This window comes from Peromyscus maniculatus, chromosome 14 (genome assembly GCF_049852395.1).
Source record: "Peromyscus maniculatus bairdii isolate BWxNUB_F1_BW_parent chromosome 14, HU_Pman_BW_mat_3.1, whole genome shotgun sequence".
Taxonomy (NCBI): domain Eukaryota; kingdom Metazoa; phylum Chordata; class Mammalia; order Rodentia; family Cricetidae; genus Peromyscus; species Peromyscus maniculatus.
In genome coordinates, this window is record NC_134865.1 from 57,107,452 (window position 1) to 57,120,609 (window position 13,158).

At 49.4% G+C, this 13,158-nt stretch overlaps 1 protein-coding gene across 6 annotated transcripts; it reads left to right on the forward strand.

The window, feature by feature from the left end:
• Positions 1 to 870: 870 nt before the first annotated feature.
• Positions 871 to 12,918, forward strand: Vrtn (vertebrae development associated). Of its 6 annotated transcripts, none has more exons than XM_042260922.2 (4): positions 886 to 1,268; positions 1,478 to 1,589; positions 10,065 to 10,178; positions 10,513 to 12,918. In XM_042260922.2, the coding sequence occupies exon 4, from the start codon at positions 10,514 to 10,516 to the stop codon at positions 12,704 to 12,706; it is 2,193 nt and encodes a 730-aa protein (XP_042116856.2). In that variant the 5' UTR covers positions 886 to 1,268; positions 1,478 to 1,589; positions 10,065 to 10,178; position 10,513; the 3' UTR covers positions 12,707 to 12,918. The 6 variants fall into 6 exon arrangements, with proteins under 6 accessions (XP_042116855.2, XP_042116856.2, XP_042116858.2 ...); XM_042260924.2 differs by having other exon boundaries at positions 1,521 to 1,589; XM_042260923.2 differs by lacking the exon at positions 1,478 to 1,589 and adding an exon at positions 5,662 to 5,742.
• The last annotated feature ends 240 nt before the right edge of the window (positions 12,919 to 13,158 follow it).

Genomic DNA, 13,158 nt, shown 5'->3' on the forward strand with positions numbered 1-13,158 from the left:
ACCATCCATGCCTCTTTTGGGGCGACACTAAGCTGTCACACACACACACACACGCCCAACCCTCACGCTTAACTACAAAGTTCTTCCTTCCCTCTCTCCACTCACCTTTCCCTCCCTTCTGCTCCCCTCCCCCCCTCCCCCCCCCCCAAACTCTTAGGCAATCTTTTAATTTTCTTTTAAGTTTTCCCTGGGCCGAGAGGGGTCTGTTTCAGAGCTCGGTCAGGCCGTTTTAACACTCCCAGCGGGGGACAGTGGATGAGACAATAGCTACTATCACTTTACCATTGGAAGTGACCCCCGAATTTACACTTCTTTCATCTCGGGACCAGAGCCCTGGAGGTGGGCGATTTCCTGGGGGGGAGTGGCTTAAACCATTTCCCCACCGGCCAGTTGGCTGTAGGCCGTCCATGCTTGACGGTCCACTACAGATATGGGACTGATGTGGCCGGGAGAGAGTGGAGGTCAGCAAGGGAAGCGCTCCCGGAAGGCCTCTCCCTGTAGGGAGGCCTAAATGACCCCGGCAGGAAGGTGGAGACAAGACTGGATGCTCCCCAGGGCTTTGGACCACCCTCGAGGTCAGTAAAGGAGGATATTTTTTTTTTTTTTCCAAAACCAGAAGGGGCCGGTTCCTCATTGAGCTTGGTGACCCAGGCACCTAGGGGTTGGCTCCAGGATAGTCAAGGATTCAGGTCTAAGGACCACCGGTGGAGATGCTAGGGGTGGGGGGGTGCGGACAGGGACGCTAGGCATTGTTTTACGTTCTCTCTACCCCCACACCTCCAGCCCCTTCCCCACCCCCCACCGACTAGCCTATCTCCCCCCCCCCCGGGCGGGCACAATGGTATGGCCCCAGCCCCTCCCCAGACCCGCAGAGCGGTTCTGGTTAGGGCCCTGGTTTCTGCAGCTCCAGGTGGGCCAGCTCTCTACTCTAGCACCCGCCGTCTACTGGCACCCCCCAAGGGTGCCTGGTGGCCACTGTCAATTCCCCCATGTGGACCGCCCTTCCAGACGCAGGGTCCCGTAAAAGCCACTGAACTTGGTATCCACCGAGGCTCTTCTGGTTGGCCTCAGGTGCACCCCCTTAGTTACCTTTTGTGACGGGAGTGCCCTTGGGAAGTCAGCGTCTAAAGGACCTACCAGTGAGTCCCAGGAGCGTGCTATGTCTAGACCCAGAGGAGGAAACCAAGATGGCTGGCAGTCCCCTGGTCCTGCAGCCTGGGCAGCCAGGCCACTGCGCCCTGGTAATTGAAGCCAGGCAGGCTGGAGAGGTAGGGATCGAACTCGACTACCTTATTGAGGGTTAAAGTCTGTGGGCCCCCATGCCTGTGGGTTTAGGAGATTACAGATTGCCAGGGGGGTGCTTTGGGAGGGACAGGCAGAAAGGGGGAAGTCTCCCAGAGAGCTCTGGACTCTCAGTTGGAGTTCAGGATCCAGTTGGTAGGGAAGGAGTTTATTTTCCCTTCCTGGTCCTACACAGAGCCCTGCCTGATCTACTATCTACTCACCCGCCTAAAATACAGGGGAGAGAAGCCCGAACCTGGCTCCGCAGCTTCCATCTGCTTCCCTGAGGCTACAGGGAAATGGCCCTGGTAAGGGTGACTAATGAAGTGTGCTGCCGCTGTCCACTTATCCCTTATGTGACTCCAGATCCTCCCCAGGCATTAAGGTGTTGTTTAGAAATTGATGGCCTAGCCTTACCTCCTCCCGTCCAACTTGAAGTCTGTATCGGGGAGGCAGGGGTTGCCTCTTTGGTTTAGTACTTTTTCAAACCCTTTCCAGGAGCTGCGTGGGGATTCAGGGAGGCCAGCCACAGACTGGACTCGTGCCTTCAGAGCACCTGGCAGCAGTGGTGCTGGCCCTGAGTACACTTCAGGAAAGGGTGCCGTGGCCAAGGCGCTGCACCTGAACTCCATCACCAATCAGCTACTTAAGGGCTTCCTCCTGCATCCCCTGCCCCTTCCACACGGGCTGTCTTCTGGTGGTCCAGTCCTATTTTGTATGGAGCTGCTGTTTAAAATTTTTATTTTAGAAACGGGGGTCTCCCTACATAGACTAGGCTGGACGGACTTGAACTCAAGAACCTTGTGAGTGCTGGGATTCCAGGCTTGCGCCACTAGACCCCGCTCTCAGCAAGGGTCTGAGGAAGCCTCTGAAGCGGGTGTTACCTACTTACATCTCCCTCTTGGGGAGGGGGGAGAGAAGAGGGTGGAGTCAGGTGTGATTAGGCCAAGGAAGATGAGGCAGGGTAGGACCCGGTAGTGTGGGGAGGGGTAGGTCTGTGCAGAGGAAGAGTGCCGTATCTGGACGCTGTGGTGGACACTCCTGGAGGAATTCAGGCAAGTCAGCTTTACTCTGGTACCTTGTCTGTTTCCTTGTCTACAGAGTGACTCGGTGGCATCTCAAAATGCCAAGAAGTTCTCCGGATCGTTTAAATAAATGCTTTAGAGAATTTTATGTGATGGAATTACAGCAGTTAGGAGAGCACTGGAGTCAGCTTTTAATAGCTGTATGTTCTTTCTTAATTTAACCCCCCGCTGAGCCTCCCCTTCTCCAGGTGTGAGCTAGGAACATTGATGCCTGAGATCCGGGTAGGTGTGATAGAGTTGTGGTTGCGTGGAGGAAGGTGAGACCCACAGGGTAATAAAATTACCTCTGAAAACCTGGAATCCAGTGTTCACCCCCACAAAAGCCCACAGGGACTTGTGATCACCCAGGGGAACATCACGATCCACTTGTAAGCATGGAGTGGAAGCAGGGAGAATCACCTACACGATCTAAATTGTTCTTTCTGAGACTTCGGTTGAATTGCCTAAGTTAAATGTGCTTGGTGCAGAGTCGTAAGTGGCAGCTATTTTCCTAATTTTGTTTGCAAAGTATCTCAAAGCACTCATTTGCATGCAGCTGTATGACACGACTTAACGGTGACATCGTGTAAGAAAAACAGGGGACATTATCCTGTTTCTTGGGACGATTTTCTGACAGTGAGGAAAAGCTCTTTGTCTTTAGAACTTGTTTTGGGGGTTCGGTTTTTTTTTTTTTTATTGCCTGTGCTATGTGTTTTTCTACTAAGGATCTGCATATAGTTTATCTCCCAAGTCCAAAGGAAAATGATAGATTTATTTTTGTTTATTTTTGGTCTTTTGAGACAGGGTTTCTCTGGGTAGCCCTGGCTGTCCTGGAACTCACTCTGTAGACCAGGCTGGCCTTAACTCAGAGATCCACCTGCCTCTGCCCTCCTGAGTGCCAGGATTAAACGCGTGTGTCACCACCACCTGGCTTAGAATTAAATTTTTAAAAATTATCATTATGTATATATGTGTGTTGTGTGTATGATATATATTTGTGGGCACGTGTGTCACAGCAGACACGTGGTAGTTAAAGGACAACTCTCCCACCTTGATCTGGCTTCCAGGGGTAAAGCCCGAGTTGCCAGACCTGTACAGCAAACCCCGTACCTGCTGAGCCATCTCAACAGCCCCGGAATAAGAGTTTTCAAAAATGCAAAATGCATAAAAGATAAAAAGATTCAAAAGGCCAATTTCTGTCGAGGTTGAGGGACAAGGGGTTCGAGAGTACAGAGTACACTTTTTTTTTGTTTTGTTTTTTTTTTTTTTTTTTTTTGTTTTTTGAGACAGGGTTTCTCTGTGTAGTTTTCCACTTTTCCTGGAACTCACTTTGTAGACCAGGCTGGCCTCGAACTCACAGAGATCCATCTGCCTCTGCCTCCCGAGTAATGGGACTAAAGGCGTGCGCCACCACCGCCCGGTGAGAGTACACTTTATAATCCCAGCATTTAGGAGACAGAGGCAAGACTTATCTCAAATTCAAGACCAACCTGGGCTGCATAATGACAGCCTGTCGCTCAAAGAACAGCAACAAAAACCTATACCCCCCTGACCCTCCAAAAAAGAAAAAAAAAATCCAAATCTAGATTAAAAACATTGCAAAAGTAGAAATTTGGTGAATTTATGCCAGATTATTCTTAATATACACTATGTCCTCTCCCCAGACAGGGTTTCTCTGTGTAAACAGTCATGGCTGTCCTGGAACTCACTCTGTAGACCAGGCTGGCCTCAGACTCACAGAGATCCATCTGCCTCTGCCTCCGTAGTGCTGGGATTAAAGGTGTGCACCACCACCGGCCCGGCTGGGGTATAATTCTTACACATTTTTTCCTTATTATGCACATTTTGAAGGCTTTAACAGCCTATGGTGTTAACAAAGGACGATTGTTATTGTCACTGCTTGAAAGGTTTTCCTTGTTTGCCATCAGGTAAAATTCTTTTCTCCCCACCTTTATCCAATTACGATTTACATTCCAGTGCATCTCTTTAAGTATACAGTTTGGTGAGCGGAAGCAAGTATACTCAAACACACTTTTAAAGTGGGGGCTGATGAAAGCAATGTGTTAGGCTCTGAGAACCAGATCTGCGAAGCCAGAGCAGAAAACCATTCTCTTTTCTAATCGAAAAGCTGTCCATAAAGGAATGCCTCTGCTTGGCAATTCCTGAAGTTCGGGAGATTGACCGGTACTTGAAGGGAGGCCGGCTGGGTAAAATAGGAGTGCAGCACCAGGCTAGCTCAGTCACTGGTGATATTTTAGACTAATTAGGCAGCTGCCAATTGCCTCAGTTTCTCCACCTGTGAATTGGGGCTAATGATAGGACCAACTTTTTCCTCTCTTTTTTGAGACAGTGTCTGAAGTATTCCAGACCAACTTTGCACTGGAGATGTAGCCAAGGACGACCTTGGGCATCCATCCTCCTGCCTCCGCCTCCCGCAGGCTGGAATAATAGGTGAGTGTTGGAGTCGCTGTTCAGGAATTGCAGGCATGCACCACCACAGGTGTTTATGTGGTGGCAGGAATGGAATCTGTGGCTTCTTGCATGCTAGATGAGCTCCGTACTAGCTGAATTATATCCCCGGCAGCCCCTCACACACCCTTTTTAAATCAGGGACTTGCTTTTTTTTTTGTTTTTGTTTTTGTTTTTTTGGAGACAGGGTTTCTCTGTGTAGCTTTGTACCTTCCTGGAACTCACTCTGTAGACCAGGCTGGCCTCGAACTCAGAGATTCACCTGCCTTGCCTCCCGAGTGCTGGGGTTAAAGGCGTGCACCACCACTGCCCTACGATTTATTTATTTTTTAAAATTTACTTTATTTTATGTGTATGAGTGTTTTACTTGAATGTATATCTGTGCACCATAGGCATGTCTGGTGCCTGTGGAAGTCAGAAGAGGATGTTAGATTTCTGGAACTGGAGTTATGGACATTATAGGCTGCCATGTGGGTGCTAGGAATTGAATCTGGGTCATTGGTGAGAACAACAAATGTTCTTAACTGCCCAGGATTATTTTTTAAAAATTATTATTACATTTATTTATTTTGTATGTAGTAGGCATACATGTTGTAGTATACATGTGGTAGTCAGAGGACAATTCCTGGAATCTGTTCTCTTTTCTACCATGACCCTGGTTCCAGGATTTGAACTCAGACCTCAGGTCATCAGGCTTGGCAGTAAACACCTTTAATCATTGATTCGTGTGTGTGTGTGTGTGTGTGTGTGTGTGTGTGTGTGTGTGTGTGTGTGTGTGTGAGAGAGAGAGAGAGAGAGATGTTGGGTGTCTTTCCTACATTGCTCTTCATCTTCCTTTTGGGGATAGGTTCTCTCACTGAACTTGGAGCTCTCTGATTCAGCCAGCGGGGCTGGCCAGCAGGTCTCGGGGATCCTCCTGACTGTACAGGTGTGTGCTGCTCCCCTTGACTTTTTTTTTTTTTTTTTTTGAGATTTATTTATTTATTATGTATACACTGTTCTGCCTGCATATATGCCTACACACTAGAAGAGGGCACCAGATCTCATTACAGATGGTTGTGAGCCACCATATGGTTGCTGGGAATTGAACTCAGGACCTCTGGAAGAGCAGCCAGTGCTCTTAACCTCTGAGCCATCTCTCCAGCCCCTCCCCCTGACTTTTTAACATGAATTCTTACGCTCTGAGCTCAGGCCTGGTTTCCGGCCAGCGCTGAGCGCTCTCCCCATCTGCTTCCTTTTTTGCAGTACTGCGGGTTGAACACAAGGTGTCCTTCACGCTAGGCAAGTGCTCTACCATTGGGCTATCCCAGTAGTTCCGACACTATGGTCCTGCATGCTGGTTTAGAACCTGAGCAGTCTCCATTCCACAGACCTCCCCACCAGACATCTTCCCTGCTGTCTCTGTGAAAGACCATCTATTCCAAGACTGTGGGTCTCAGCTTTTTTTAGTTTCAGGATCTTTAAATGGGGGGCTTGAAGACTTTGGTAATATAGGTAACATCTCAATGGGTACTACATTCAAAATGAAAACCAAGGAGCTCAGGACACTGGTCTTGCACGTTCGAGGCCCCGGGTTCAACTCCTAATACTGAATTAAAAACAAACTAAAAATGAAAGAGTCAAGCTAATCACTGATATGAAAAGTAACTTTTCCAGGGCTGTGGCTATAGCTCAGTGGTGGGGTTTGCCACTGGTGCGTTCAGGCCCTGGGTTTGATCCCTAGCACTAATTTAAAAAGGAAAAATTTCTATAGTAAAAAGAAAAGGTAAGAATCATTTAATTTTTCTTTATTCAGATCTCTGCCATACTAGTTTAGAAGATCCTCATCAGTCTGTCTTCATATACTGTTTTGTTGTGGAAAAAATTAGGAAAATCTGACTTTAATCCTTTTATTCATTTATTCATTTTGTTTTCTTGAGACAATGTTTCTCTGTGTAACAACTCTGGCTGTCCTGGAATTTACTTTGCCTCTGTAGACCAGGCTGGCTGCAAACTCACAGAGGTCCACCTGCCTCTGCTTCCCGAGTGCTGGGACTAAAGGTGTGTGTCACCAACCCCCCCTCCCATTTGATCCCTATTTGAAGGGGACTTTGAGGCTTCTCAATGGATCTTTTTGCTATTCTGTGTGAACTCTGCATGACAATTGGCCAAAGCTTGGTTATGATGCAGGGTTCAAACCATAACTATTCCCGGCTCTCAGCAGAGGCTCAGGAGACACTATTTAAAGAAAACAGTAAAACAAGAAACCATATCCTGAAAATTTTGTATGATATGTTGTGCTTTGCTTATTTCACAAAGTGCTTGACCTTTTAAGGTCATCCATATTTAGGTATTGGGAAGTTGGCAAGGTTACTGTAGCAGATATCAAGTTAAAAAAAAATTGGAGGGAGTTGATACAGGATCAGCCAGGGTAGTCTTAAACTCACTGCAAAGCCCAGATTGGCCTTGAAACTCCCAAGTGCTAAGATTAAAGGTGTGTACTTGGCTTTATTATTGTCTTTTTCCTTCTTTTTCTTTTTCTTTTCTTTTTTCTTTCTTCTTCTTCTTCTTTTTTTTTTTTGGTTTTTCGAGACAGGGTTTCTCTGTATAGTTTTGCGCCTTTCCTGGAACTCGCTTTGTAGACCAGGTTGGCCTCCAACTCACAGAGATCCGACTGGCTCTGCCTCCCGAGTGCTGGGATTAAAGGCGGCTATTATTATCTTTTGATAGAGAGTCTTAATGGTGTTTCCCAGGCTAGCTCTGAATCCCTGGACACTGGTGATTCCTCTCCCTATTTTCAGGTGAGAATTCAAGCTTTTTAAGTTACAGTAATATAGTTAACTTCTTTGAAGAGATCTGTTTCTTTCTTTTTTTATATATTAAAAAAAATTTAAGCCCAGCAGTGGTGGTGGTGCATGCCTTTATTTACAGCACTTAGAGGCAGAGGCAGGCAGGTCTCTGTGAGTTTGAGGTCAGCCAGGACTACATAGAGAAAACCTGTCTTGAAAATCCAAAAAAAAAAAAAAGAAAGAAAGAAAGAAAGAAAAAGAAAAGAAAAATTAGCATATTTATGTGTATGAATGTTTTGCCTACATGTATAGATACCACATGCATTCCTAGTATTGAAGGAGGCCAGAAGAGGGTGTTGGATCCCCTGGGACTGGAGATGCTTGTGTGGGAACCACGCCCTGGTCCTCTGCAAGAGCAGCGATTTCTAGCCACTGAGCCCTCTCTCCAGCTCATCTCCTGGTTCATTTTTGAGAGACTATCCGTCAAATATGCCTGAGTCAGCATAACCCATTTCTCTATCTCTGTGGTGTTTGGGTTTGTTTTTGTTTTTTTTTTTTTGTCATTTTTTGTTTTGTTGAGTCAGGTTCTGTGACTCTAGATGGCCTTGAACTAGCCTTACAGCCCTGCCTGACCTTGAACTTTGAACCTGACCCTTCTGTCTCTGCTTCACAGAGCTGGGATTACACATGTGTGCTGCCATGCCTTAGATAATGTCTACCAGTCTTCTGCCAAAAGTAGTGTTCTGGCCAACTCTTGAGAAGCTAAGCTATGCTAAGCTAGAGCGGGCCGTTTTCCTAAGCCTTTCTCTTAAGGGCTGTGCTTAAATCTATAGTAAAACTCTCTTTCTATTCTTTGTGGTCCCCCGTCCCCTCCCCCACCCCCATCCCACCCCCCTCCCGAGATGGTGTTTCTCTGTGTAGCCCTGGCTGTTCTGGAACTCACTCTGTAGACCAGGCTGGCTTCAAACTCAGAGATCTGCCTGCCTCTGACTCCTGACTCCTGGGATTAAAGACGTGTGCCATCATGGCAGAAAACTCTTAAATTAACTCCCAGCTGTGCTTTAAAAATTTTTTTTTGCTCTACGGGCCGTGGTGCACGCTTTCAATCCCAGCACTGAGAGGCAGAGGCAGGCCTGAGTTTGAGGCAAGCCTGCTCTACATAAAAATGTTCCATGCTAAAAGCTAATTCATCGCATACCTCTAAACAATAATAGTCCAAAGGGGACATTCTTCCTGCTCAGCATGATGAAAAGGCCCACTTTAGAAAAATGTGGGTGTGGTTAAGGATTTCTGTTTAATAAAATGTGTTCTCAGGGGCATTCTTCAAAGACATCAGGGGGAAGAACATGACTTCTGGTATAATTAGATACTGTTGCCTTTATAGGAAGGATAGGTTCCTGCGCTGTAGTCCAGGCTGGCTTGGAATTCACTTTGTAGTTTGTGTTGGGAATATAGGAGTAAGCTATCACTCCCTACATCAAATACATTTGTTTTGTTTTGGTTTGGTTTGGTTTGGTTTGGTTTTTCGGGACAGGGTTTCTCTGTGTAGCTTTGCGCCTTTTCTGGATCTCGCCTTGTAGATCAGGCTGGCCTCGAACTCACAAAGATCCACCAGCCTCTGCCTCCCGAGTGCTGGGATTAAAGGTGTGCGCCGCCACCGCCCAGCTAACATAATTCTATTCAAATGAGAAGGCAAACCAGGCCGGGCAGTGGTGGCGCACACCTTTAATCTCCAGTGCTTGGGAGGCAGAGGCAGGCAGAGCTCTGTGAGTTCGAGGCCAGCCTGGTCTATAACATGAGTTCCAGGATAGCCAGGGCCGTTACATAAAGAAACCCTGTCACAAAAAAAGCAAAAACCAGAACCAAAACAAAACAACAACAACAACAACAACAACAACAACAACAACAAAAAAAACCAAGAAGGCAAATTCTATCATTGTGTTAAATTATCATGATGTGTCAAGTATTCTCAAAATAATTTATGAGGGACCTGGGACTGTGGTTTGGAAGTCATTGTTCTAGGCTTGGCTCTTAGGTGATCATAAGTCTTGAACCACTACAGAGATAGTTAATATGTTGTTTATTTTGAGACAAGGTTTCGCTCTGTAGCCCTGGCTGGGACTGGAACTTGCAGAGATCGGGCTTCTACCTCCCAGATAAGTGCTAGGATTAAAGGCTTTCACAACCATGCCGAAGAGGTGTGGTTTACTTATCTGCAGTGTAAGATGTATGCATTAGATAATGGTGTATGGGGGCTAACATTCTATACCGCTTTACTATGTGTCTGTTCTAGGGAGGGACACAAAGACAAATGTCTGTCTGTTTTTACGTAGAATCTGGCTAGGTAGCCCAGGCTGGCCTTGAATTCATGACCCTCCTGCCTTCACACTCCCTGTAATGGGATTGCATGGTTTTCATCTTTTAAACTTTCATTGTCAGTTAAGCCAATAGATGCTCTAAGGTAGGCACTCCCATTTTGCAGGGGAGAAGGCAGAAGCCAGAAGGTGAAGTGCTTTGCCAGACTCATACCAGAACCAGGATTCAAAGTTCCGGAGACGATGCTTTTCCTCAGACTCACGGACTAAACAAAGCCGAGGTAGCAATTAGCGGTTATGTCTTCTGGGGAAATACCAGTAAAAAGACGTTACCTCTAGGACAGTGGTTCTCAGCCTTCCTAATGCTGCCTGCGACCCTTTAGTGCTGCTGTGGTGACTTCCAACCATAAATTTATTTTCGTCGCTACTTCATAACTGCCCCCCCACCCCCCACCCCCGTGAAAGGGTTGTTCGACCTCAAAAAAAAAAAAGGGTCACGGCCCACAGGCTGAGAACCACTGCTCTGGGGAGAAGGTACAGGAGTGCACAGGACATCCACCGTTATTGGGTATCATGTAGGCATCTTGTTCTGACCTCTGCCCTATGCCCTGTCAGGATGACTTCTCGGGATCAGCTGGTGCAGCAAGTGCTGCGGGATCTGCAGGAGGCAGTGGAGTCCGAGGGCCTGCAAAGTCTCACCAGTGCCGCCGTGGAGGCCAAGCAGGTCCTGTCTTCCTTCACCCTCCCCGTCTGCCAGAAGGGTGGCCCTGGGCCCCAGGTGCTGGAGGTGGACTCGGTGGCCCTGAGTCTGTACCCAGAGGATGCCCCTCAGAACATGCTGCCCCTGGTGTGCCAGGGCGAGGGTAGTCTGCTGTTTGAAGCAGCCAGCATGCTGCTGTGGGGGCACACCGGCCTCAGCTTGGAGCTGCGGGCCCGCACTGTGGTGGAGATGCTGCTGCACAGGCACTATTATCTCCAGGGCATGATCGACTCCAAGGTGATGCTGCAGGCTGTGCGCTACTCCCTGTGCTCCGAGGAGTCCCCCGAGATGACCAACCTGTCTTCCGCCACGCTGGAGGCCATCTTTGATGCAGATGTCAAGGCTACGTGCTTCCCTACCAGCTTCTCCAACGTGTGGCACTTGTACGCCCTGGCCTCCATCCTTCAGCGCAATATCTACTCCATCTACCCCATGCGCAATGTCAAGATCCGACCCTATTTTAACCGCGTTATCAGGCCTCGCCGCTGCACCCATGCGACCTCCATGCTGCACATCATGTGGGCTGGCCAGCCCCTCACTAACCACCTCTTCCGCCACCAGTATTTTGCCCCGGTGGTGGGGTTGGAAGAGGTGGAGGCTGATGGTACTGCCACCCTGAACCCCACTCCTCCAGTCCTGGGTTCTCTGCGACCACCCGCCGAGACCCTGGAGCTGCTCAACCGGGAACCTGGCCTCAGCTACTCCCACCTCTGTGACCGCTCCGGCATCACCAAGAGCACCTTCTACCGCTGGCGGCGGCAGACCCTGGAGCACCGGCAGAAGGTGGCCGCCCGCTTCTCGGCCAAGCACTTCCTGCAGGACAGCTTCTACCGTGGGGGCCTTGTGCCCCTGCAACAGTTCCTGCAGAGATTCCCGGAGATCTCCCGTTCTACCTACTATGCCTGGAAGCATGAGCTGCTGGGCTCTGGTGCCGATTCAGCCTCGGTCCCGGCTGCTCCAGCCGGGGAGGCACTGGCTGGGCCAGAGCTGGAGAGCCTGCCAGGGAAGAAGGCTGCCGAGGGACCGGGGCGCTCGTCCCTGGTGGCGGCCGTGTCAAGCCCTAGCGTGCTCTTCATGCAGCGCGCCAAGTCGTACCTGGAACATTGCATCTCTCTGAACAAACTGGTACCCTATCGCTGCTTCAAATGCAGGTTCCCTGGCATCTCGAGGTCCACCTACTACAACTGGAGGCGGAAGGCCCTCAGGAAGAGCCCCAGTTTCAAGCTGGCCCCGGCCCTTGCAACCGCGGAGTCTCTACCCCCAACAGATGTTGGGGACGGGGCCCTGCTCTCTTTGAAGGATGAGGTGGGAGAAGAGGGGACAGGGAAAGCAGGAGGTGGAGGCCCTCCTGTTTCCCAGGGGCTCGGTTCTACAAGGATGCCCCTGTCTCGCTGGCAGAGGCGACTGCGCAGGGCTGCCCGCAAGCAGGTGCTGAGTGGGCACCTGCCTTTCTGTCGCTTCCGCCTCCGCTACCCTAGCCTGTCACCCTCCACTTTTTGGGTATGGAAAAGTCTTTCCCGGGGATGGCCCAGGGTACAGGCCTCCTCTTTGGGCCAAAGGAGGAAGGGGCCAGATGAAGGGCAGGAGCCAAATGAATGGCCGGAGATGGAAGGGGTTGAGAATGTATCAAATGAATGGCCGGAGATGGAAGCGGTTGAGAAGGTAACGTCTGCGGTGGTTCCTCAGGTGGAGACACTGCCAGGGGTTGCTGCTTCAGAAAACACTCCAGAAGATGCCCAGGGAGGGCCTTCTCGAGAACGGGTCATCCAGGAGACACCTATGACCCAGGGCCAACCCCACAGTGGATTCCTGTCGAGCCAGGCTGTGGCAGCCTCAGCAGGTGGCAGGGATGGCCAGGTGCTGGTGATGGACATGCTCACCACCACAAGGTTCAAGGCCCAAGCCAAGCTGTTCCTACAGAAGCGCTTCCAATCCAAGACTTTCCCCTCCTACAAGGAGTTCCAAGCGCTCTTCCCCCTCACTGCCCGCTCCACCTACTACATGTGGAAGCGGGCGCTCTTTGAAGGCCTCACGCTGGTTGATGGCTGATGAAGGGGAGACCTGAGTTGTCCCCTGACTTGGCCAGGATGCCCTTGACCCTCGACTTCCATAATTTCCCAGCTTGGGATGGAAATGTGGAAGTCAGCCACCTATTCTAACGAAAGCTACAGGATTGCCGATGGACTCTTCTGGTGTTGGCTCGCCATATATTTTTATTGTGTTTAGTATTTTTTTTTTTCCATTAAAGTGGGTTGGCAAGACCCCCTTGCCAGTGGATGTCATGATTGTGCCCAAGCCTTCTGCAGCTTTCCCTGGGCCCACAAAGAGTATTACAGCATGGCCATGTATCTTCTGTCAGGCAGAATATAGCTTTACTTTTTTTAGGGTGATGTCCTTTTTTCTCAAAGATGTCTTCTAGCCGGGCGTTGGTGGCGCACGCCTTTAATCCCAGCACTCGGGAGGCAGAGGCAGGCGGATCTCTGTGAGTTCGAGGCCAGCCT

Excerpts from the sequence above, each read along its gene's own strand:
- Vrtn (XM_042260921.2), top strand. The coding sequence starts at position 10,514 with ATGACTTCTCGGGATCAGCTGGTGCAGCAAGTGCTGCGGGATCTGCAG.